General features: G+C 36.9%; 1 protein-coding gene across 1 annotated transcript in view; it reads right to left on the bottom strand.

The window, feature by feature from the left end:
• The window catches only part of LOC105251729 (probable multidrug resistance-associated protein lethal(2)03659), a 469,824-nt gene that overhangs the window by 138,798 nt on the left and 307,847 nt on the right, over window positions 1–23,179 (bottom strand). The window contains exons 6-8 of the mRNA XM_025414600.1: window positions 9,197–9,452; window positions 8,830–9,004; window positions 7,984–8,140 (exon numbers count right to left, since the gene is read on the bottom strand). Of these exons, the coding sequence (XP_025270385.1) occupies window positions 7,984–8,140; window positions 8,830–9,004; window positions 9,197–9,452 (588 nt within the window). The remainder of the gene's footprint in view (window positions 1–7,983; window positions 8,141–8,829; window positions 9,005–9,196; window positions 9,453–23,179) is intronic.

Genomic DNA, 23,179 nt, shown 5'->3' with positions numbered 1-23,179 from the left:
TTACAACACTCTGTCATTTAGTCACTCATTCTCTCACTCACTCACTCACTTACTCTGCTTACTTATTGCTCACTCACCTGGTAGCAGCGTAGCGAATCTTCATGCTACGTATTGTTGTAACTGCTGCACGATTATTAGATCGCTGCACCGCTGATTGTTAGAGATGCGCGGCACATCGAAACTTTCTCACTTCGAAACACTCTTACACTCGATTGACACAGATTATGCGATAACGAGTTTACTGTTTATTACTCACTCGATTCACATCGTTTTATCGAGACTTAAAATTACTTTAAAAGAAACGCGAATGCGAGAGAACACATGACTCGACGCGAAGCGACGGACCGCGGAGACTGCGCGACCACGAGGGTTATGTGTTGCCAGAAACGCGACACGCGACATCTAACAATAAACGCCTTGCGCGTGGCGCGTGATTGACGCGAGATAAGACGAACAATCGGCTAAAACCTTCTCACCCTTACCCTTCCTCCCTCTCTCTCTCTCTTTCTCTCTCTCTCTCTCTCTCTTTTACGCACACACTCCACCATACACATATCGCATGTAGCAATCAGCTGATTACAGCGTTCGACGGTCGGCGATCCGGAATAACTTTTAATAATTAACATTATTTTAAGGAACACGTATTCCTGATGTAATTCTAAGACATTTTCTTCTTTAAAATTTTATTTAAAGCATAATTTTATGTTATAAGATAAAATAGTTAGTGACTCATGCAGTGGTAATCGCCTGTCGGGCGATCAGCTGCGCCCGCGTTCACGGCGCGCCGGGCCGCCCCTGCCTGCCTCCTGTACTCGACGCGTGATTTACTAACTATTTTTGCTTATAACTCAAAAACTACGCTTCAAATCAAATTTTGGTAAAGAAAAAATTGTCTTAGAATAGTGTCAGGAATACGTCATTTTAAAGACGGAAGGTTTTTCGGGATCGCCCTGTATATATATATATATATATATATATATATATATTGTGTATATATATGTGTGTATAATAAATGAATATATATATATATACATATATTGTGACCGTCAATTTTATTAAGGGCTGATAACAATGTATGGCCGATGATATTGGCCCACGGCACACCTTCGGCGCGATCCTCTTATATGCAGAAAAGTGTTTCTCTCAAAATTATGTATGGACGCGAGATGCGGTAATCCGCACCGCTCTAATAAGAATTTTCGATATCGATAATACTTACGCAAAAAAATACAGATCTCTTAAAAAGAGCGACGGACGCTCGGCTAGCCCCGTCTCGAAATTGGCAGAGGAGGCGGTCCACCATTAATTTTATTAATTAACAAGGAAGGATCGAGAATACCAGGTGGCTGTAATTAAAACAGAATATTATAGTAACAGCAAGTAATATATTTAACATATGGATAATATTCAGTATGAGACAAATTCACGTTGATGCAGAAGAATGTTATACAATCGATTATTGCAATTTTAACCGGCAGTTACGGGCCGGTATTTGAGCGCGATCACCCCGGTTCCACGTGTCACGCGGCAGGAAAAAAAGCGTAAAAGAAAAGTCCCGGAATTCCACGCTAAATGAGACTTGTTAAAGTTTCGGCAGTCACAAGTTCCAAATAAATTTGTAATAACGAACACCGCGATGTTGGCTCTATTGATGAGATTCGTCTGTTGTGAACGAAAATATCAAATTATAATAGTAGATCAATTTACCGAACGCACGATTAACAGAATCGATTACTGATGTGAGTCGATTATATAAGTACGGATCTACTGCGTTAATGAAAGAATTAAACGACTACATAATTACATAACATAAACAATCGAACAAAATGCGAACAATTACAAAAGATAATAAAGTATCAACGATTCGAGTCTCGGAAATATGCGAGTCGACGCCGCAATGCAACTGCCAACTATCGAATATCGCAATCGCCTTTGTGTGTGAGTTCTTCGTATCGAAAGCTTAATTAACAAAGATTTTCACAAAGCAACAATAATCGTAACAAGAAAAGACGGCGCTTAATCGGGGGAGAGGGCATTTAATTTTACTTTAGCTCGAACAAAGTATGTCGGCCGGCCGTCGTACTCTACTACGCAATTACCGAAAGTACGGATTAATTTCTAACAAAAAATTTTATGACGGCAGCAATTCGGCACCAACCTTGTTCGAACTATTTCTACCTGATACGTAATTGATAAAACAGCCTGATGGGATCGACGCTCGTCTCACCGATGACTCCGTGAGGTCCTCAGCGACATCCGCACGAAAATCGATGCTCTTAGGCCGTCGTACTCTTCACCATCCGCCGAACAGTGACGAGTGGAAGGTCCGTCGGAATCATGTCAGCAAGTTAATGCGTAACTAGGCCACTTGTGGCGCTTCCGCAACCCTCAGGATCGTCGCGGGTCTTAATTAATCCTGCGGTTTTCAGGGCCGTATCTGCGCCTGTCATAACCCTGTCTCTTCTCAGATTTTTCTTAGCCCTTCAATTAAAATTTGGTGTGAGGTGTCTTTCCGATAGCCGCTCGTTGTGACTTTTAGAGTTCTTCGATAGCGCTTATTCCGTCCGAAGTGGCTCCGTTTCGGGGTTCCGATGTTCAATCTTATTTATTAGTCGACCTTCCTCGAGATTGTTCCTCGTATCTGCTATATCTGCTATATCTAGTAAGCTAGTAAAATATTCATTTTTCGATTATCTTATCTTAATACTTTTATGTACAAAATAATGAGAGGAATAATTAGTGTAAAGAAAACACAATTGTTTCGAAGAAAAAATGTACTTTTTAATTGTATATTGCGAATTGCAAATGCGATAGTTGGAGCGCAGGAGAAGAAACACTTCCTTCTTATTGATTGTTGTTTATTTCAAATCTGAACATTACATATGAGACTACAGATAATACTACATAATATAACCACAAAGATGACATATATTTAGTGACGAAAGCACCTACTTGGTTTTAAATAAAAACATATTTAAAAATGATTAACGGTCTGCATGAGTTACTAGTAAGATGGAAAAATCATAATTACATTTCCGATATTATTTATAGTTGTTTGAATTGCACCAATAGCATTACCGAGAGTCTATAGATTACCAAAAATTCATAAGCCGAATTGTTCATTTAAGGTCATTGTCTTTTCAATCAACACTTCCTTACACTCATTGGCTGCTTTTTTACATAACATCATTTATGATGCTATGCTCCCAAAAACGCATAATCATGTTGACAATAGCTTTAAATTGGTCAAGAAACTATCAGATATACATTTAGATCAGTGTTCCGATTAGGGATTCCGTGCGCGCGCATGTGCTTGCGCGACCGTGAAAGTACAATGTAATTTCAAAAGTCGCGCATGCGCAGAACCGCATATGCGCACGCACGGAATCCCTAATCGGAACACTGATCTGGATGACTTTAGATTACTATCATTGGATGTTGTTTCTCTTTTTACTAACATTCCAGTAAATATAGCATCTCAGAAAGATAATGTTTCATAGAAGAAAAATGCAGCATTTCCCGTGACGAATTCTTGAGTGTAGTTCGGTTTATATTAAATTTTACTTTCTTCACCTTTAATGGAAAGATATACCAACAAACAAAAATAACGCACGCCTATGCGACAACATTTGGAGCTCTCATGGGCTTTCCCTTATTTCCCATCATTGCCGATATCACTCTGCAAGATTTTGAAAATAAAGCAATTAGACATATTCCCTTCAATCTACTATTTTATTATAAATATGTGGATGATGATATAGTTTTGGCGCCTCTTTCTAAGTTCGGCAAGGTCATGGATATCTTCAATACTTTTCATCCAAGGCTTCAATTCATGATGGAGGAAAGAGTTGGAAACTCTTAATTTTCTTGATGTTATGATAATCGTGACCAATAATTCAATCCAATTCGATTGGTATCACAAATTTATTTTTTTTGGGAGATATCTGGGAGAAATTATAAGTCGAATCATATACTATGCTATAAGAGGGAAATCATGAGATTGGATCGTGTCTTTTATGTCGCATCTTAGATTTCACCAAAAGAATTTTGAGCTGATAATCGGCATTCTCTTGGACAATAGCTATTCTTTGTCTTACATTTTCCGTGTAATAAGAGAGCGCTATGAAGTTGCTATTGGTTCGTAGTTGAGCGGGTCTGGAGCATAGCAAGGATTACCCTGTAAGAAAACCTTTCACCTATTTCACAATTCCATACATTCCAGTCTTTTCAGAACAATTTAAGCAAGTTATTCGTCATCGTGATACGGGAGTCTTATGTCGGTTTAAATAAACTTTGTAATTTTATCAGAGTCTATAAAGACGTAATGCCGTAGGATTCGTGCAATAATGTGGTATATAAAGTTTTGTGCAATGATTGCGAGGCGTCATATGTCGGTCAGACTAACAGATAATTAGAAAAACGAATTTCTAAACACCGAAATCATATCCGAAGTAATACATCACAACTTTCAGTCCTAACTAATCATAGACTCGAATTTAATCATATATATTAATTTATTATATATTAATTGAGAAAAACCGAGATTTGGATAGGCAGTTCTCGTTGGACAAAAGATTTATTGCTGAAATGCTGTTTATCAAGCGACAAAGAAATAGCTTGAACTTGCGAAGTGATACGGGGGGTTCTCATTATGCATTTGCGACGATAATAGGTAAGTTATTAACAGTGTGAAGTGTTGGTTCATATGTTTGTGTGCAATCGGTGCAATGCATCGTGATGCGCATGTTGGATGCGCTGGCGGCCGGTGGAGTGGGAAGGGGAGTGAGTGCGCGCGGACGCGGGTCACGTATATATGTGTGCGCAGGTTCTGCTTGCGTCTCTAACCCCTCTATTGCGTTGTCGGGTGCGGGTGTGTCCATTTTGGCATCACTGTACTTAGTGGCATTTTGTACACAGATGGAAAAAGAAAAAGCATGAAATCTGGTAAGTTATGTTTCCAATTTTAAATATAAAATAATTCACACATAATATCAACAATTAATTTTTTACTTGATCTGTTAGATCTGCTGCGATTCTACACAGCAAATTTTAATACATTTGATGAACTTTTGGAAGCAGGCTTGCTAGATCTCCGTGCACGATACAGTCCTCATGTGTCGAGGAGGAGATAAACTTTTCTTAATTTTCAATGTAATAGTTTGATTTTATATTATTAATATTAATATATTATGAATATTATATTATTAATCACGCTGAAAAAGGACCAAAGAAGAAACATTCGTTATTTATGTAGCGTTTACATTTAAAATAAACAACAATCAATAAGAAGGAAGTATTGTTTTTTCCCCTGCACCCCAACTACCGCGTTGTGGCTCTTATGTCAATTTTGATTTAATTTTTGTGTATATATGTATATATATATATATATATACACAATATATATATATATATATATATATATAGTATTATATTATATGTCATATTATAGGAAAATTGTAATAAAATTGTTGTTCGGGATCGCACCTGTAAGTTGCGAGTTTGTTTTGGCGGGACACACCCGAGAGGGTATCGCGAGTTTGCAAATAACGTGATTTCGCACTGGATGAGTGACGGGATGCAATAACGTAAGATTGTTCCTTTGATGATAACACAGTGACAGCCACACAAGAGTGGTGATAAGTTCATTGCGTAAAATACATAATATGTACAGAGTTTATGAGCTTTCGATGCGTATGCGACTCTATTTCTGATATTTGAGTACGTCGAGATTCGCACTCGGTCGGCGAGATCGCATTATACAATTGTTCATTAGATATAAACGATACAACGCGTTATCAGCTGTTCACGTAAGAGCGAGCGAGACAGCGCTCTATCAGCTGTCCGCGTGAGCGAACAAGACAGCACGATTCTCGGTTGCACGCACGAGATTGAGAGAGACAGCGTTACATCAGCTGTCTGCGAGAGCGAGCGAGACGGCGCTCTATCGGTCGTTCGCGAGATCGAGCGAGACCGCACTATTCACGGGTGCACGCACGAAACTGAGAGAGACAGTGCTTCAACGGCTGTCTGCGAGAGAGAGCGAGACGGCGCTCTATCGGCCGTTCGCGAGAGCGAGCGAGACCGCACTTTCCACGGTTCGACGCGAAACAGAGAGAGACAGCGCTCTATCGGGCTGTCTGTAAGAGTGAACGAGACGACGCTCTTTCAGCCGTCCGCGTGATTGCGAACGAGATCGCACTATTCACGGTTCGCGTGAGAGCGAGCGAGACCGCACTTTCCACGGCTGCACGCACGAAACAGAGAGAGACAGCGCTCTATCGGGCTGTCTGTGAGAGCGAGCGAGACAGCACTTTCCACGGCTGCACGCGCGAGATAGAGATAGACAGCGCTCTATCAGGCTGTCTGTGAGAGCGATCGAGACGGCGTTCTATCGGCCGTTCGCGAGATCGAGCGAGACCGCACTATTCACGGGTGCACGCACGAAACTGAGAAAGACAGCGCTCCATCGGGCTGCCTGTAAGAACGAGCGAGACGGCACTCTTTCAGCCGTCCGCGTGATTGCGAGCGAGACCACACTATTCACGGTTTGACGCGAAACTGAGAGAGACAGCGCTCTATCGGGCTGCCTGTGAGAACGAGCGAGACGGCACTCTTTCAGCCGTCCGCGTGATTGCGAGCGAGACCGCACTATTCACGGTTCGACGCGAAACTGAGAGAGACAGCGCTCCATCGGGCTGCCTGTGAGAACGAGCAAGACGGCACTCTTTCAGCCGTCCACGTGATTGCGAGCGAGACCGCACTATTCACGGCTGCACGCGCGAGAGAGACAGCGCTCTATCGGACTGTCCGTGAGAGCGAGCGAGACCGTACTTTCCAATGTTCGACGAATGAGCGAAGGTTTAATGAGAGACAGGCTCCACCTCTGACTTAGAGTGGAGGCGCTCAGACGAATCCCGGCACTCGCGCTCAGAACGTTCACGTGTTGAACGGAATCGATTATTGTTCACTGAATTGTCCGTTGATCCGTCGCGATATCTGTTACAGAAATTCGTCTATCAAATCTAATCGCGATTTGCACGTTCTATTGTTTCAAACGCGCTTGCAAACTTTCGATTCTCTCTGCTCGATAAATGACTTTTGTAAAAATTCGTTAGAACTCTCTATGACGCTCGCAATGACTCGTAATAACTCGGATCAGAACTAGACAAAGACTGCTCGGGAGAGAGCCTTTCTCCCGGATAATAAGGATTTGATGGCGCATCGGATGATCCGATTTGAGCCTATCCGGTTTAGGCACGTAAAATCGCGTGATTTTCCGATTGCCTAATTGGCCAGGATCATATATTATTCCGCGATCACGCGGATCCTGGCTGATTTTGAAAAAACATCGTACGGAATTATTTCGCGAGTTCGCTTTGGCGCGCACGGATGGCGCCAGTATTACCGGGGGTGATATTTTCGCTCACAATTCAGGGCGAATCCTGAACAATTGTAATTAATTAACCGATAAATCGCTGATAATACTTTAGCACTTGTAACAATGAATTTTATTGCATCTGTAACATTATAACATTAATATAAGTAAGCGCAATTTCTTTCAGCAAAACTGTAGTGATGTCAATAATTTTCAAATTATAAGCGATTAAAAAATAAGAGTTTTTCAAAAACTAAACTTTATGAAAAGCTAAAAAATTACCAAAACTACATTCTTGAATTAATTTTAGAATAAAAATAACTGTAAAGAAAATTTTAATTTAAAGTTTATTATTAGATATATGATGGCAAAAATTTGGAACTTGCACAAAATTATAATGTCCCTCGACGTTTCGCTTAAACAAATTTCCTCTAAATAATTTTAAAAATTGCTATAACAAGTAGTGCGATAACTGTTGAATACTCTATGTATAAATTAAGTATGTAATGTTCTTTTCAACTTAATCAAACAGTATTTGATTTTTATGACAGATTTAAACTGATTTTGTACCATTATAATGTTGTTAATCAATTTTAATATATACTTACTTTCTTGCTTTTTCCACAAGATTATAGAAAGGAATTTCCCAAACATACATTTTAATTACTTGCAATCCAGTGATTATTTGATTCATTAATTTGAGTCTATCATCTGATCTTTCTGCTGATTTAAGCGTTAAAGGTGTGATTTTTTTCGCCAAAAACGCTAAAATAATATATTATTTTATATTTCTACTGTAACAATATTTGTTCATCAAATTAAAGAAAAAATTAGCGAAAAATAATAGAATATTGTTTATAATCGAATCTTATTATAAATATGAAATTAATTGTATATTTTTATGAGCAAATATTAACAGAAACGTGCCATGCATGAAGATGGTTAATTTGTTAAATTAAAAACAAGTTTTTAATAAATGCATTAATAATATAACAAAAATAGATATAAACATTAATAAAAATATATGCAAACATAATTAACTATTACAATTAACTATTAACTATTAACATAATAACTATTACTATCTTGTTATAAAAATATAAAAAATGTGAAATGTTTAAAATAATAAATATAATAAAAGTAAAAAATGATATTATTTTGTTCGTTTCTGATAAAATCTAATTTATGTATGCAGAAAGACCGGCCAGAAATCTTAACATTAATTATATGAATTAATTTTATTATATTTTATTATTAATTTTATTTTGGATTTATTACAAATTTTATTTTGGATTACATTTTAAAGTGCGCGATTTTTTTACATATGGCTTGAATCTTCTTCTTTAAAACAAGCCAAGGTAGAAGTTTATAGGATTATTTGTTTAAAAATTATGATTTTTTTCGTAGGTGGGACATATATGTCCCGGAGGTACGAAAGGATTAAGTAAACTTACCTTGAAAAGGAATAAATAGTAAAAAAATCGACATTCCTATTATTGCTGCCCATCCAACTTCGGAAAATATAATATATGTAATCCATATGATTTGAATGGGCGCAATCCAAATGTAGTGCAGATCTATTAGGGATGTTTCTAATCTGGTAATATCACTACTTAGAAAATTTATCATCTGAAAAAGTGGAATGTAAATTAAAATTATAATTTATCAGATTTACTCACAATTACATCAGATAATCACTCAAATTTATCATTCTTTTGTATTAAGATTTTGTGTCGTTCTAACTTCATTTTATATATATATTAATATACTATTCAATATCAACAATGTTTTTAAATTAATTTATTTTTGTACTTAGCTTACCTGTCCAACAGAGGTCTCATTATCTATCACAGAATTGGAGAGTTTCAATATCTTTCGATACAATAATGATGTGCATGCTGTTTTGATCTTTAATCCTATATGCATAGTATAATGTACAGCATAATGTGTAATAAAAGTATCCAGTATAGATAGTAGAATTATACCAATTGCGTTATAATACACTTTGTTACTCCATTCTCCTTTATCGTTCGTAAAATAGCGCAATAAAGCAGCAAGTAATAACGGTTGATATATTCTAGAACGTAGTTAAATTATTAAAGGGATAATGTACAAAAAATATTATTTTATGTACCAGATGTTACTGATTAATCAGTTTTCCTTAACGTAAAGTTAAATCATATAGATTAGAAAATTAGAATTCATCATCTTAACAATTGTAGTATTACAATTATAGTATTTTAACTTATTGCACATGACAAAGCTGATTTTTTAGCGAAACTCCAAATTGTAGCGTTTAATTTTGTTTTAAATAAATTTTATTAATTGAAATATACAGGGTGAGTTTTTTATCTTGAGACATCGAAATATGACGTAAATTCTAAAATATACGAAAAAATGTTTCAGACAAAAGTTATATGGTTTCAAAGGGGACATAAGATGGTGTCATTATACATCATACATTAAATTCAGAGAAATAATCAATTATTTTTCTTAAAAAAATCTTATACCGGATGTTCCATTTTAAAATATCTCTTCAAATACCTTATAATTATGTTATGAACCATTGTATGAACATTGTATGAACTTTTTTAAATAAAGTTAGAAGGTTTGGAAGGGGCCGTCATGGGGTATTAGATTTTGGATCCGGAGCCCGGATGCAGTCTTAAGCTGAAGTTTTTCAAGTGGGAACTCTTATTTCTTATTATAGAAAATTGTACTTAAACACTAATCAAAATTATTTTATCAATTGAAACTAGGAGGCAATATTCAATCTAGCCATCCAATGGCTATTTCAAACTTTGTACATTATATTTTGCAGAACATATTTTATCAAAGTTTCAATATCTCGGCATCATTAACGTTCTGTGATTAACTCCATTACTAATAAATTTGAACGCCGTGTTAGATTTTTTGGAGGGAGTTTAACAAAAAATGACTAATAATTGTTTCATTTTGAAGCATATAATTTGAATTTATAATAAGTAGGAGTTTTTATTTGAAAAAATTGATTTGGACTTTACTAGTCCACATGGATCCTTGTACTCAAAATCTAATGTCTTCCTTTAATATGACCTTCGGAACTCTATAATTGTTTTTAAAAAAATTTTTTTCAATTTGAGGTGATTGGATATTTGACTTGAAGTGGATATTTTAAAACTACGGTTGGCAGACCCTGTTAGATCCGTGTCCGTGCCTAGTTGCACGCGACCACTCTGTAGGTATCTCGCGCCCGCGACTAGTTACCCGCGACCATCCTGTACATATCTCGCGTCCACGTCCGTGACCGGTTACGCGCGACCATCTGTAAATCACATCCGTCCGCATCAGTGCCTATCTCTACGAGATAGCTTTATAAATACCCGGCGTTTAGAATAAGGTCTGTGTTTGTAAGTAAGTTGCATCTGATCCGCGTCGTGTTGTACACGTCCTCTAGAAATACACCTGTTTGTTAAATTTAGTTTAAGGATTTCGGAATAAAGAGTTTGTTCGAAATTAACACGTGTAGTTCTGCGAGCCTGAGCCTCCCCTTCTCCCGAACCCTGATACCGGCGAGGTGATTCTTGATATCGGGAAAGATACTCCGTTACAAAGTTTGTCAAAATCCGTGATCTCATTATCTGATACTTTCTTTGTCAGCCACTACGCTTCACGATTACTGAAACCAAATTACTGCAACTAATTATTAGGAGTACAAATAAGTCTCCGCCGTTTGACAAAAGATGGCCTCACCAGTAAGTTATGGTTGAAATTGTCAGATGTAAAACGTCATATCGTAAGGTTGGACATCTGGCAACACCATAACCTTGAAATATTAGCAATTTTGTATTAGCATCACATAATTTTTTTCGTGCGAAAATGTCGAGTTTTGAGCCGAATAAGCGTAATTTGCGGGAACATTTGATTTACTTCTTTAATTTGAAGAAATCTGCAGCTGAGGCGCATCAATTGCTTGTAGAAGCATATGGTGAGGCTGCTTTAAGTGAGAGAAGTTGTCGTGAGTGGTTTCATAAGTTTAAGAACGGTGAGTTTGACGTCGAAGACAAAGAACGTAACGGAAGGCCGAATGTGTACGAAGACGCAGAATTGGAAGCATTATTGGAGGAAGATTCGTGCCAAACGCAAGAAGAACTTGCACTTACATTAGGAGTGACTCAACAAGCAATTTCACATCGTTTAAAATCGTTGGGAATGATTCAAAAGCAAGGAAATTGGGTTCCATATGAACTGAAGCCGAGAAACGTTGAACGCCGATTTTGCACATGTGAAATGCTGCTTGCTAGGCATAAACAAAAGGGTTTTTTGCATCGTATAGTCACTGGTGATGAAAAATGGATCCATTACGATAACCCAAAGAAGAGGAAATCATGGGGACCACGTGGCCAAGCCGAATATTCATGAAAAAATACTCATGTTGTGTATTTGGTGGGATCAGCTTGGTGTTGTGTATTATGAGTTGCTCAAACCGAACGAAATCATTACTGGGGCTCTCTACCAAACACAATTGATGAGATTAAGCCGAGCACTCAAGGAAAAATGCGCCCATTATTACTCCAGACACGACAAAATTATTCTCCTGCATGATAATGCTCGTCCACATGTTGCGGCGCCGGTCAAAACCTACTTGGAAACATTCAATTGGGAAGTCCTACCCCACCCGCCGTATTCAACAGACATTGCCCCTTCGGATTATCACTTGTTCCGATCGATGGCACATGGCCTGTCTGAGCAGCACTTCACATCATATGAAGATACCAAAAATTGGGTCGATTCATGGATAGCCTCAAAAGATGAAGAGTTCTTCCATATGCTGCCAGAAAGATGGGAAAAAGTAGTGGCTAGCGATGGACAATACTTTGAATAAAACATAAGGTACCGTTCTTTCACAATAAATGCTCAATTTTTGATAAAAAACGGCGGAGACTTATTTGTACTCCTAATAATTTAATATACAATTGTTTAAATAATTGCGATCTTCTCATAAACGAATTCCTCTTATATATATATATTGTGACGTGGCCGTCCTGTCGCGCGTCCATCCGCCCCGATAAGTTTAACGGGTCGCGGGCAGAGCGGCCGCGCCAGAATCCGCATCGAGAGAACATAATCAAGCTCCCCGGAGAGACGAGCCATATTATTATTTTTGTTGCGTTTATTAATTTTATTGGTCATTTCTTTTTGTATCGAGCGAATTGCGGGCAACCCGCCGGAGAAGATCCGGAGGGCGAGGAGCGCATCGAGATATTTTACGTCACGGCTGACGACATGGCGCCTCTCGACAGCCAGCGGGGGACGAAATAGCGCCGGAAAGGTCGAGGGACCAGACGCCAAACAGGCAACATCACCCTTTTTCTAGAAGGCAGAGCGAAGGTCGGATCGGCGCTACCTCCCCCGCAGAGGCGAGAACGACAGCTGAGCCTCCACCGGGCCATTGAAAATGGGCTCGCGACAGCGAAATTTTAATTTGAGGCCGTTGCGCGCTAGGCGCCGAAATACCTCGCATTTCGCGAGGCGCCAGGATCTCTCGCGTGCCGCGATATGATTGGCCGCGGGGCTGCGCACCCCTCTACGCGGTCATTGACGCCGCTATCGACCCGGGATGGAAAGATCCAGGGATCATTCTGGTGCGGGCGCTCGATAACAGTAGTCGCTTTTGTCTATCCTTGTCGTTTTTCGTGTGAGCCTGTGAGTGTCGTTGTCGAGATACCTGCAGAGGACGAGGCCGAGGACCATCCCCAACGCTAGGAGAAGTATCGGTGAGGTTGCCCATCTTTTTGATTGTGAGCCACATACGCGATTCGATCCGCCGGCCGGCCGTTCTGCCGCCGCCGCCATTTTCGCCATCGGTCAGGCTCGGTACCGAGTTGTCGATATTTTGGTGAATTTTCGGGCGATCGGAGGCAAGCGACCGAGGAAGAGCGGACAATCGTATTGTAGGCATTAATTGATAAGACAACGTTCGTCTCTCTCCGGGTTTCGGGGTGTTCATTACGCGTAGCTATCGACCGCGTGCGCGAAAGATCGCGAAAAGCGTACGCCGCCCGTATTGTCGTGTCGCCGTCGTTGCCGCGTGGAATATTCCCGTAAATTGTCTCAGGGCGATTTTTGTGTCTGATTTCGTGGATGTCGTCGTCGATTGTTAAGTATACGTGTAAGCGTTTATTGTATTTTATCGTATGGTGTGCGTTACAGTATTTGCATCTTTGTCGCGCTTATTACGCCGTCGAATAGAGCGTAATAAATGGTAATAGAGTATTTGCGTCTTTGTCGCGCTTATTACGCCGTCGAATGGATAAAGGATAATTTGTGTCTGTCGAATTTGTCGCGGTGCGAAATAATCTCCAAAGTACGACCGAGAGTAAAATCTGAGCTGCTTTCGCGGAAGAAGGAGGCGAAACGCCGGCAGAGAAAAATCTCCGACCGCCGTCGACTATCGAATATCGAAAATATCGTTCGCCTGTCGCATACGAGATCCGTCTTCGCAAAACTATTAGTTATGTCCGATCTCTGGTTAATTAGGCTGTCGAGCTATTAAGTTGTCGTTTAAACTTGCGAACTTGCGAAATTGTGAAGAAAAGTCAGTAGCGATAAATTGTCGATTTGGTTGTCGAAATTACGATATCTTTTGAGTGAATATTATCCGCGAATGTTTTCGTGCCGAAAATCCTTTGTCTTTCGAGAAATATCGTTCCATCCCGCAAACTCCGGCCATAAAAACGGGCTCGGATAAACAACAGGAATGTGTTAGCGCTCTCGTTTTCGGTTGTCGATTTCAAGCGAACATTTGCTTTGAATAACGCCTTATTATTCGTACCAAGATTAATTTGATTGTGTATTTTGCTTTCGTATTTTCTTGAATTTATTGTGAACCGTCGTTTTCAAACTGATCTGTTATTCAAGTTCATTTTTACATTTTTCTTTTATATTATTTCTCTATTAATAAATTTGTATTTCTTTGTTAAAATCGCGTAATTTATTTGAGTGTCAGTTTCTCGTGGTTGTCGATACCCGTTTTGTGTCTGTCGCATTTTGAATTAGTGAAGTCTCGCATAATCAATTGACTTTCTTCCAAAACCCCTCCCCTCTGCCGTTAGGCGAGCTAGTCGGCCCGTGGCGAAGCAGGCTATTATTTTTCGCGTTCTTTGTAGTTTCGTGGAAAACTGATGCGTGAAAGACCGCATCTGGCACTCAACCTATCGAGATATCGAAACGGCCTCCGCTCCGCCGCGGCTCGCGCGAGAACGTCCTCCATCCCTATTCCTCAGAGCGCGAGTACATTAATTTCGCTATTTTTTTTGACGGCGTTTTCGCTCCCCCGCGCACGCTCCCCTCCAACACCTCGAGGAATGTCGCGAATAATTTAAATTGAATTGAAGAAACATCGCAATATATACACTCTTATATACAGGATGTCCCATTTTAACTTCGACAGTAAAATATCTCAAAAACTAAGCCCAGTAAACAAAAATGTTTCAGACAAAAGTTGTATGGTTTCGAGAGGGACATAAGATGACACCATTGGTTTGACCTTGAAAAGTTATTTGAAGGTCACATGAAGGTCACCTTCAATTTCTTAAATAGAACTTACATTTTCTCATTACACATTCTTGTGGCTTATCTCGAGAACTTTCCAAAACTTTATAATAAAATATTTTTTCGTTGAGTATTTTTCGAGTTATGAGGCTTGAATAATTTCTTAATTCTACATAAATCATAAAATATCTAGTAAAATATTCATTTTTCGATTATTTTACCTTAATACTTTTATGCACAAAATAATGTGAGAAATCGATTGGTGTAAAGAAAACATAATTGCTTCGAAGAAAAAATATGTAATTGTTAATTGCAAATTACATATTTTTTCTTAAAAATAACTATGTGTTTTTCTTTACACCAATTGATTCTTCTCATTATTTTGTACATAAAGGTATTAAGATAAGATAATCGAAAAATGAATATTTTACAAGATATTTTACGGTTTATGTAAAATTAAGAAATAATTTCAAGCCTCACTTGCCTAACTTGGAAAAGACTTAATGAAAACTAACTTAATTGTAGTGTTTCAAAAAGCTCTCGAGATGAGCTACAAGAATGTGTAAAAATATATAGTGTGTCTAAAAAAATTGAAGTGACCTTCAAATGACTCTTCAAGGTCAAACCCATGGAGGTAAAGGAGAGAGCATAGAGTGAGGTTGAAGCCGAAGTGGAGAAGAGGGATACGCCTTCAGCCATCTTGTTCCGCGAAATTAGTGCTGCTATCTAATGCATAGCAGAACTACTTGCTACTTGAAACATAGTGTGAAGGAGTGCTAAGTGAAATTAATTAAGAAGAAGAAGAATACGATATACGAGTAAATTAAGTATATAAGAAAATGCCATGGTGTATTTTGAAAACTTGTTATAACAGAACCTTCCGAAAATCACATAAACAAGAAGAACTCGAAAAAAAGCAGAAGATAACTTTTCACACGTAAGTACAACAATAATAATGTAAGATCTTTGCATAACGGAATTTACGAAAAATCTTATCAAATGAAACATAGACTTGTTATAATAAACAATTGTTTAAAGATGTAATATATATTGGAAAACAATAAAATCTCAATTCTTAATATATTTAATAGGTTTCCAAAAAATACGTACAGACGAAAGCATTGGTGTGAAATATTACAGTTGCCTGAGAATTCTATAAAATCAAATTCAGTAATATGCTCAATGCATTTTCATGAAGAAAGTTTTGATAAATCATCACGACGCTATATTAGATTAAAAGCTGATACCAACCCATATGTAAGATATATTGAAATTGTATCATTATCTGTGTGTTTGTCTTGTCACTATCTGTCACTGCTCAGTTGATTTTTGTTGAGGTATTTCATTTTATTTCATTTTAGAACTTAAAATGAAAAGAAATATCAGCTATGATTTATCAACTTTGATATATAAAATAAAAAATATACTATTTGAAAAAACATTATACCTATATTTTTAGTTACCTTCACAAGCATTATCAATGCAGAGGAAATCTCCAATAAAATGTATAGAGCAAATATATACAAAAAAATGTACAGTTACTTCAGAAAAGTTATTGTCTGACAATGAAGATCACATAAAAGATATTCTAGACTTGCAAGCAGGCAATATATCTACGGAACAAATGGATGCAGTACAAAATATTGATGTTTTTAATATACGTTGATTTAACATGTTTGAAACATTTAATTTTTTCTGTTTACTTAACAACAAAGTAGAAAAATGAAAAATAGAATTCTTATTACGCATGCATTATTAATTTTTATTTGATGTTTACAGATAGAAATGCTCATATGTGAAGAAACAGCTAATAAAAAAAGAAGAAGCAATAATGTCATTGGTAAGATGTTATAACTTAAAAGTAATATATTGTATAATAATTATATTTCTTGAAATATTGATATTTTGTAAGAGAGAAAATCTTATTGTTGTTATATGACTAAAAAGAATATGTATTATCAATTTTCATAGCTCCTGATACGCAACATCTTAAACAAGAAATTGAACAATCATCTCCAAAAATATCAAGAGCTACTTCAGTGTCTCCATGGAAAATTTATAATTCACCCAGCAAAAAACAGTTAAGAGAAGAATTAAGAAGAACAAAAGAACAGTACAATCTGCGGATAAAAACTCTAACACAAAAAACAAGACGCATGAAAAAAAAGATAGTTCACTGAAAAATATATTGGAAGCTATAAAACAAAAAAATTTCTTAGAACAAGAGCAACTGTACAATTTGAAAGGTATTAGCATTGGGAATGCACATTTATTAAAACGTGTAGTGTATAAGTCAAAAGGAAAATCACTAAGTCAAAAGTATTCGCCTGAATTGCGTATATTTGCTCTGACATTACACTATTATTCACCTCGAGCATATTCCTTTGTTAGAGAAACTTTCAACTCGTGTCTGTCACATCCAAAAACATTGTATAAATGGTATTGTTCTGTTAATGGGAAACCAGGCTTTAATAAAGAAGCTTTAGCATTTATCAAAGAACGAGTGAGCAAAACAGATCGCTCGTTATTTGGTGCTTTAATAATGGATGAAATGACAATACGACAACAAATAGAGTTTGATGGTCAAAGATTTTGTGGAAAATGTGATATGGGAGATAATATTGCTAGTGACGAGCACAGTATTGCAAAGGAGGCATTAGTATTTTTAGTTGTAAGTGTAAACGAAATGTGGAAGCTACCAGTAGGATATTTTTTAATTAACAGTATAACTGGAGAACAAAAGGCAAATTTAGTTATGCAATGTTTATCACTTTTACATAATACTGGAATATGCATAAAATCATTAACATGTAACGGCGCTGCAAATAATTTGAGCATGATACGTCTTTTAAAGTGTAATATTACTAATCCTAAGTGCATGCAAGGATATTTTGAGCATCCAAGTTCAAGCTATAAAGTCCACATATTCTTAGATGCATCTCATATGTTAAAATTATTGAGGAATACTTTGGGTGATTATAAATGCATTGTTAACAGCAAAGGGCAGATGATTAAATGGGATCACATTGTTGCATTGCACGAACTTCAACAAAATGAAGATTTACATCTCGGCAATAAATTACGGCAACAACATATACAGTACCACAAGAAGAAAATGAATGTACGTTTTGCTGCTCAAGTATGCAGTGCATTTATTGCAAACGCTCTTAAAATGTGCAGAACTGTGTTACAATTAGATAAGTTTACTGATTCAGAAGCAATAGAAGAATATCTTAACATGATAAACGACTTATTTGATATATTTAATTCTAGAAACTTGAGACAAAAATTTTATAAATGTCCGATAAATTCTGATAATAATCACGTTATTTTTAATAAACTAGAAGATTGTAAGCAATATTTATTAACTTTAAGATTGGAAGATGGACAGTTGTTAGTAAATTCCAATAGAAAAACGGGGTTTTTAGGGTTTTTGATTAATATAGAAAATTTGAAAGTGTTGTATCAAGATATTTGCCAAAATAAATCGCTTCTTCCGTATATATCATTATATCAACTGAGTCAAGATCATCTTGAGTTATTTTTTGGATGCATTAGAGCATTTGGAAGGCAAAATAATAATCCAAGTGCTAGATTATTTAAGACGGCGTTTAAAAGAGTACTTGTAAGGGCGCAAATTAAAAGTGCCACAACAGGAAATTGCATTGAACTTGCACATGTACCAATCTTAACAGCATCAAAACCAGAGGAAATAATAAACATAACGTCATCTATTAGTCGTATAATTGATTATGAGTGCGAGTATAAAAATATAAATACAAATAATACAGTGCTTGAGATTGATCATCCATATATGATATCTGTTAACAATCTTTCCTTATCCGAATATTCCCGAGAAATTATAATTTATATAGCAGGTTTTATTGTAAAATATTTAACAAAACATATTATTTGTGAAATATGCGTTCAATTTTTAACAGATAATAGCAAAACGGGCACTTTAATCCGTTTAAAAGATAGAGATTCCTTATTTTATCCCTCACAAAGCGTTGTAAATATTTGTAAAGAAACAGAAAAAGTTATCCGTTTTTATACTAAAGAACAGCGTATTATTATCTCTGATACATATGAGCCATTTATTTTGAAAGTGGCCTAAGTCCATTTGTCAATTATTTCCGGTTGCTCGTGGTTACATGTACAACTTCAAGTTATTTATCAATAAAGCATTTGAGGTTACTTATATTCCGAGTAGATACGATAATTCTGGACACATAAGTTTTCAGAGTTAGTTCAATAAGTGAGCCGTTTACTTTGAAAGTGGCCTAAGTCCAGTTATACTTAAATTAAGATATTAATTATTGATAATGTCCGAAGGCAGTGATGAAGGTAATTTTAATTAATTAGTATTTAACAAGTTAACCTCAGTTTTTGGACAATTGCATTAGTTGAATAATCAGTACGTTTAATTAATGCAGTTAAACAAATTAAATATAAAACTTAAAATTTAATATTAAATTTTAGAAATTATTTCACCCATGGGGAAGAACAAAACGACAAGACCATTTAGTTCAGATAGTGAAGAAGAATTAATAACTAATGATTTCAAAGAAAATCGAAAAAGAAAGAGAATTATAGAACAATATTCGTCTTCAGGGGATGAAGATACAAATAACAATGGAGAAAAGATTGATGAAACATACATCCAAAAAGTGCGAAAGATTAAACGGAATTCAGGAAAAAGATATTGTACTCAAACCGGAAATATTGTCCCTTCAAAAGTTTTCCAAAACAAAGATTGCCGTTGTCGAAAAGCTTGCATAAAAAATTACGAAGAAGAAGAAAGAAAGAATATTTTTGAGAAGTTTTGGTATTTGGGAGATTTTAATAAACAAAATGTATTGCTTTACGAAACTGTCGAGCGCAAAACTGTGAAACGAAGAAAAAACGGAAAAAGTTCGTCAAGAAATTGGAGTTTTAGGTATTTGTTAAATTCTAAAAACGGAAAAGTTCCCGTCTGTAAAAAATTCTTTTTGGATATCTTTAAAGTAAGTGAAGGACGCTTAAAACGTGTATTAAACTCTGCAAATGTGGGAAATGATTTACGTGGGCGTATGGTTGGATCATCAAGAAAAATTTCTGAGGAAGAGAAAAAGCACGTTCAAAATCATATTAAAAGTTTTCCTAAATTTGAATCCCATTATACCAGATCTCATAATCCTAATAGAAGATATCTACATCCTGATCTAACTCTTAGGAAAATGTTTAATTTATACGAGCTTCATTGCAAGGAAAATAAAATAAAAGTCGTTAATGAGTGGACTTACAGAAAAATATTTAAAAAAGATTTTAATTTACATTTCCACCAACCGCGCAAAGATACATGTCAAAAATGCGACTTATTAAACATCAAAATTAAAGCATCGAATGATGATGAAGAAAAGAATAAGCTTACAGAAGAACACGATGTCCATTTAAGACTAGCAGAATCAGCTAAAAAGTCACTAAAACAAGATCAGGAACAAGTATCACGTAATTCAGATTATTATTTCGTTTTTTCGTTCGACTTGCAAAAAGCATTACCTTATCCAAAAATGCTTTAACTTGTCATAGAGTGCAATTAGTAAAAAGTATAATATTAAAATATGTTAAAACTTGTCATTTTTATATTGGAAAAACTACAGATATTACTAAGTAAAAGACATTATTATAATAAATTAATTTTATTTGCAGGAAAATAAATATATTATAAATAATATACACTACTCAAAAGAAAATAGGGAACACTTTTCGTATACCGAAAAATGGGCTATTTTCGAACGATTGTAACTTAGCGAAAAATGATCGCAAAAAAGTTTTAAACAAAGGGTTTTGAAGCTCGAAGTTTCAACTTTAACGTACAATCGATAGTTTTTAAAGATCTTTTTATGTTTTCAATACTATGCCATAAAAAAGGACACACCGTTTTTTTCCTTAAAATTATGTATTTTTGACGCTCTATAGCTAGATAAGAAAAATTCTCTCGATAAATTCAACTCAACTTCCAAAAAGCATGACATTTTCTCTACAAAATGCTTTTTTTAAAACTTTCCTACGATTTTTTTTGGCTGAGTTACATGACTTTGAAGCTAAACCTATATTTTTCAGAGCAATTGTCGTTACTCGGCGAAAAATCATCGTATGACATTTTTAAAAACAGCATTTTTAAGCATGAAGCTTCATCTTTGACGCGCTATCGATAGTTTTAAAAAATTTTTTCATCTTTTTAGTCCTATGCCCTAAGAAAGAAACACTGTTTTTTCCTTAAAATTACCCATCTTCGACATTCTGCAGTTGCTATAAAAAATTTTTTCTTAAAAAATTTAGATCAATCTCCGTAAAAACAACTTTTTTCTACAAAATTCTTTTTTTAAAAATTTATTTACGATTTTTTTCGGCCGAGTTACATGTCTTTAAAAACAACCTTAAATTTTATTAAAAAATGACGTTTACCGCCGGCATTAGCGTTACCCAATGTGCACCACGTGAAGGTTGCCGGTTGGGTTTTGCACATCGTGTGTGTGGGGGGGGGGCGCGCGCGCGCGCGTGTGTGTGGGTGTGTGTGTGTGGGTGTGGGTGTATGCGTGTGTGTGTCACACAGCAGAGATAAGGATCCCGCAGTTCGTCACTTCTGCAGTATTTAATGACTCCAAACCCTCTCTGCTGTGTGTGTGTGTTTAGTATTGTGTAATGCCTCCTCTCTGCTCAATTACAGCTTGTAGTCGCTCTCGCATGTTTATGCATCCCCGAATTAATTCCTGAGGAATTTCGTTCCAAATTTGTTTCAAAATTTCCGCTAAGTCATCGAAATTTTGCGGCTGTTGTTCTCGACGTTTTAATCGTCGTTCCATCTCGTCCCACATATGCTCGATTGGATTTAAGTCCGGGCTGTTCGCGGGATGATCCAACAACGTAATGTTGTGTTCTTGAAAAAAACGGCGAGTTATGTTCGCCGTATGAGGACGAGCGTTGTCATGCATGAAGATGAAATTTCGATGATGGAGAGGCAAAACGTGAGGACGTAAAACATCATTTACGTATCGCACACTCGTTATTGCTGGAGGTGGCAGAATTATCAAATCAGTTCGTCTTATCACTGATATAAACTCCCAACGTGACCAATGTGACCAACGTCAGACACGTGTCTAACATTACTATACGTGTACTAACATTATTATACACATTACGCTACGCGGAATATTTTCGAACAATTAGACTAAAACAAATATCTAAATGTTTAGTACGCAGGCGAGTCTTACAGTGCGATAAGCGAGACGAAATTTTCGGCGAGTAAATTTTTACACGAAAATGCCGCGTACACATTTATCAGTAACAGAAGTTGCACAGATAATTGCACTTCTGGAAGAAGGCTTCGGCATGCGTTATGTAGCGCAACGTATTGAAATGTCTGTTTCGGTAGTGAGTAGAGCGTGGTCGCGATATCAAGAGACAGGACATTACGCGAGACGTCAAGGCAGTGGTCGTCGTCGAATGACGACGGAGAGACAAGATCGAGAAATTATTCGCCATGTGTTACAAAGACGAATAATAACTGCAAGGCGTGTTTCCGAGGAAATTAATCATTTAAATGTATCCGCTCAAACAATTCGTAATCGTTTAAGAGAGGCCGGGCTTCGATCTCGTTCTTGTGCGCGAGTGCCGAGATTAACAATTGCACATCGTCAAGCTCGCCTGCAATTTGCGCGCGATCACATCTTATGGACTGAGAGAGAATGGAGAAATGTATACTTCTCCGACGAGTCGCGTTTTTGCCTTTACGGCAATGACTCTCGGATACGTAATTGGCGTCGTCGAAATGAACGATACGATCGGCGTTGCATTATGCCAATGCGAGCGCATAACGGCGGTTCCGTTATGGTATGGGGGTGTATATCAGTGATAAGACGAACTGATTTGATAATTCTGCCACCTCCAGCAATAACGAGTGTGTGATACGTAAATGATGTTTTACGTCCTCACGTTTTGCCTCTCCATCATCGAAATTTCATCTTCGTGCATGACAACGCTCGTCCTCATACGGCGAACATAACTCGCCGTTTTTTTCAAGAACACAACATTACGTTGTTGGATCATCCCGCAAACAGCCCGGACTTAAATCCAATCGAGCATATATGGGACGAGATGGAACGACGATTAAGACGTCGAGAACAACAGCCGCAAAATTTCGATGACTTAGCGGAAATTTTGAAACAAATTTGGAACGAAATTCCTCAGGAATTAATTCGGAGATGCATAAACATGCGAGAGCGACTA

This window comes from Camponotus floridanus, unplaced genomic scaffold (genome assembly GCF_003227725.1).
Source record: "Camponotus floridanus strain SB8 unplaced genomic scaffold, Cflo_v7.5 scaffold85, whole genome shotgun sequence".
NCBI lineage: Eukaryota > Metazoa > Arthropoda > Insecta > Hymenoptera > Formicidae > Camponotus > Camponotus floridanus.
This window is presented reverse-complemented; position numbering and strand designations above follow the sequence as displayed.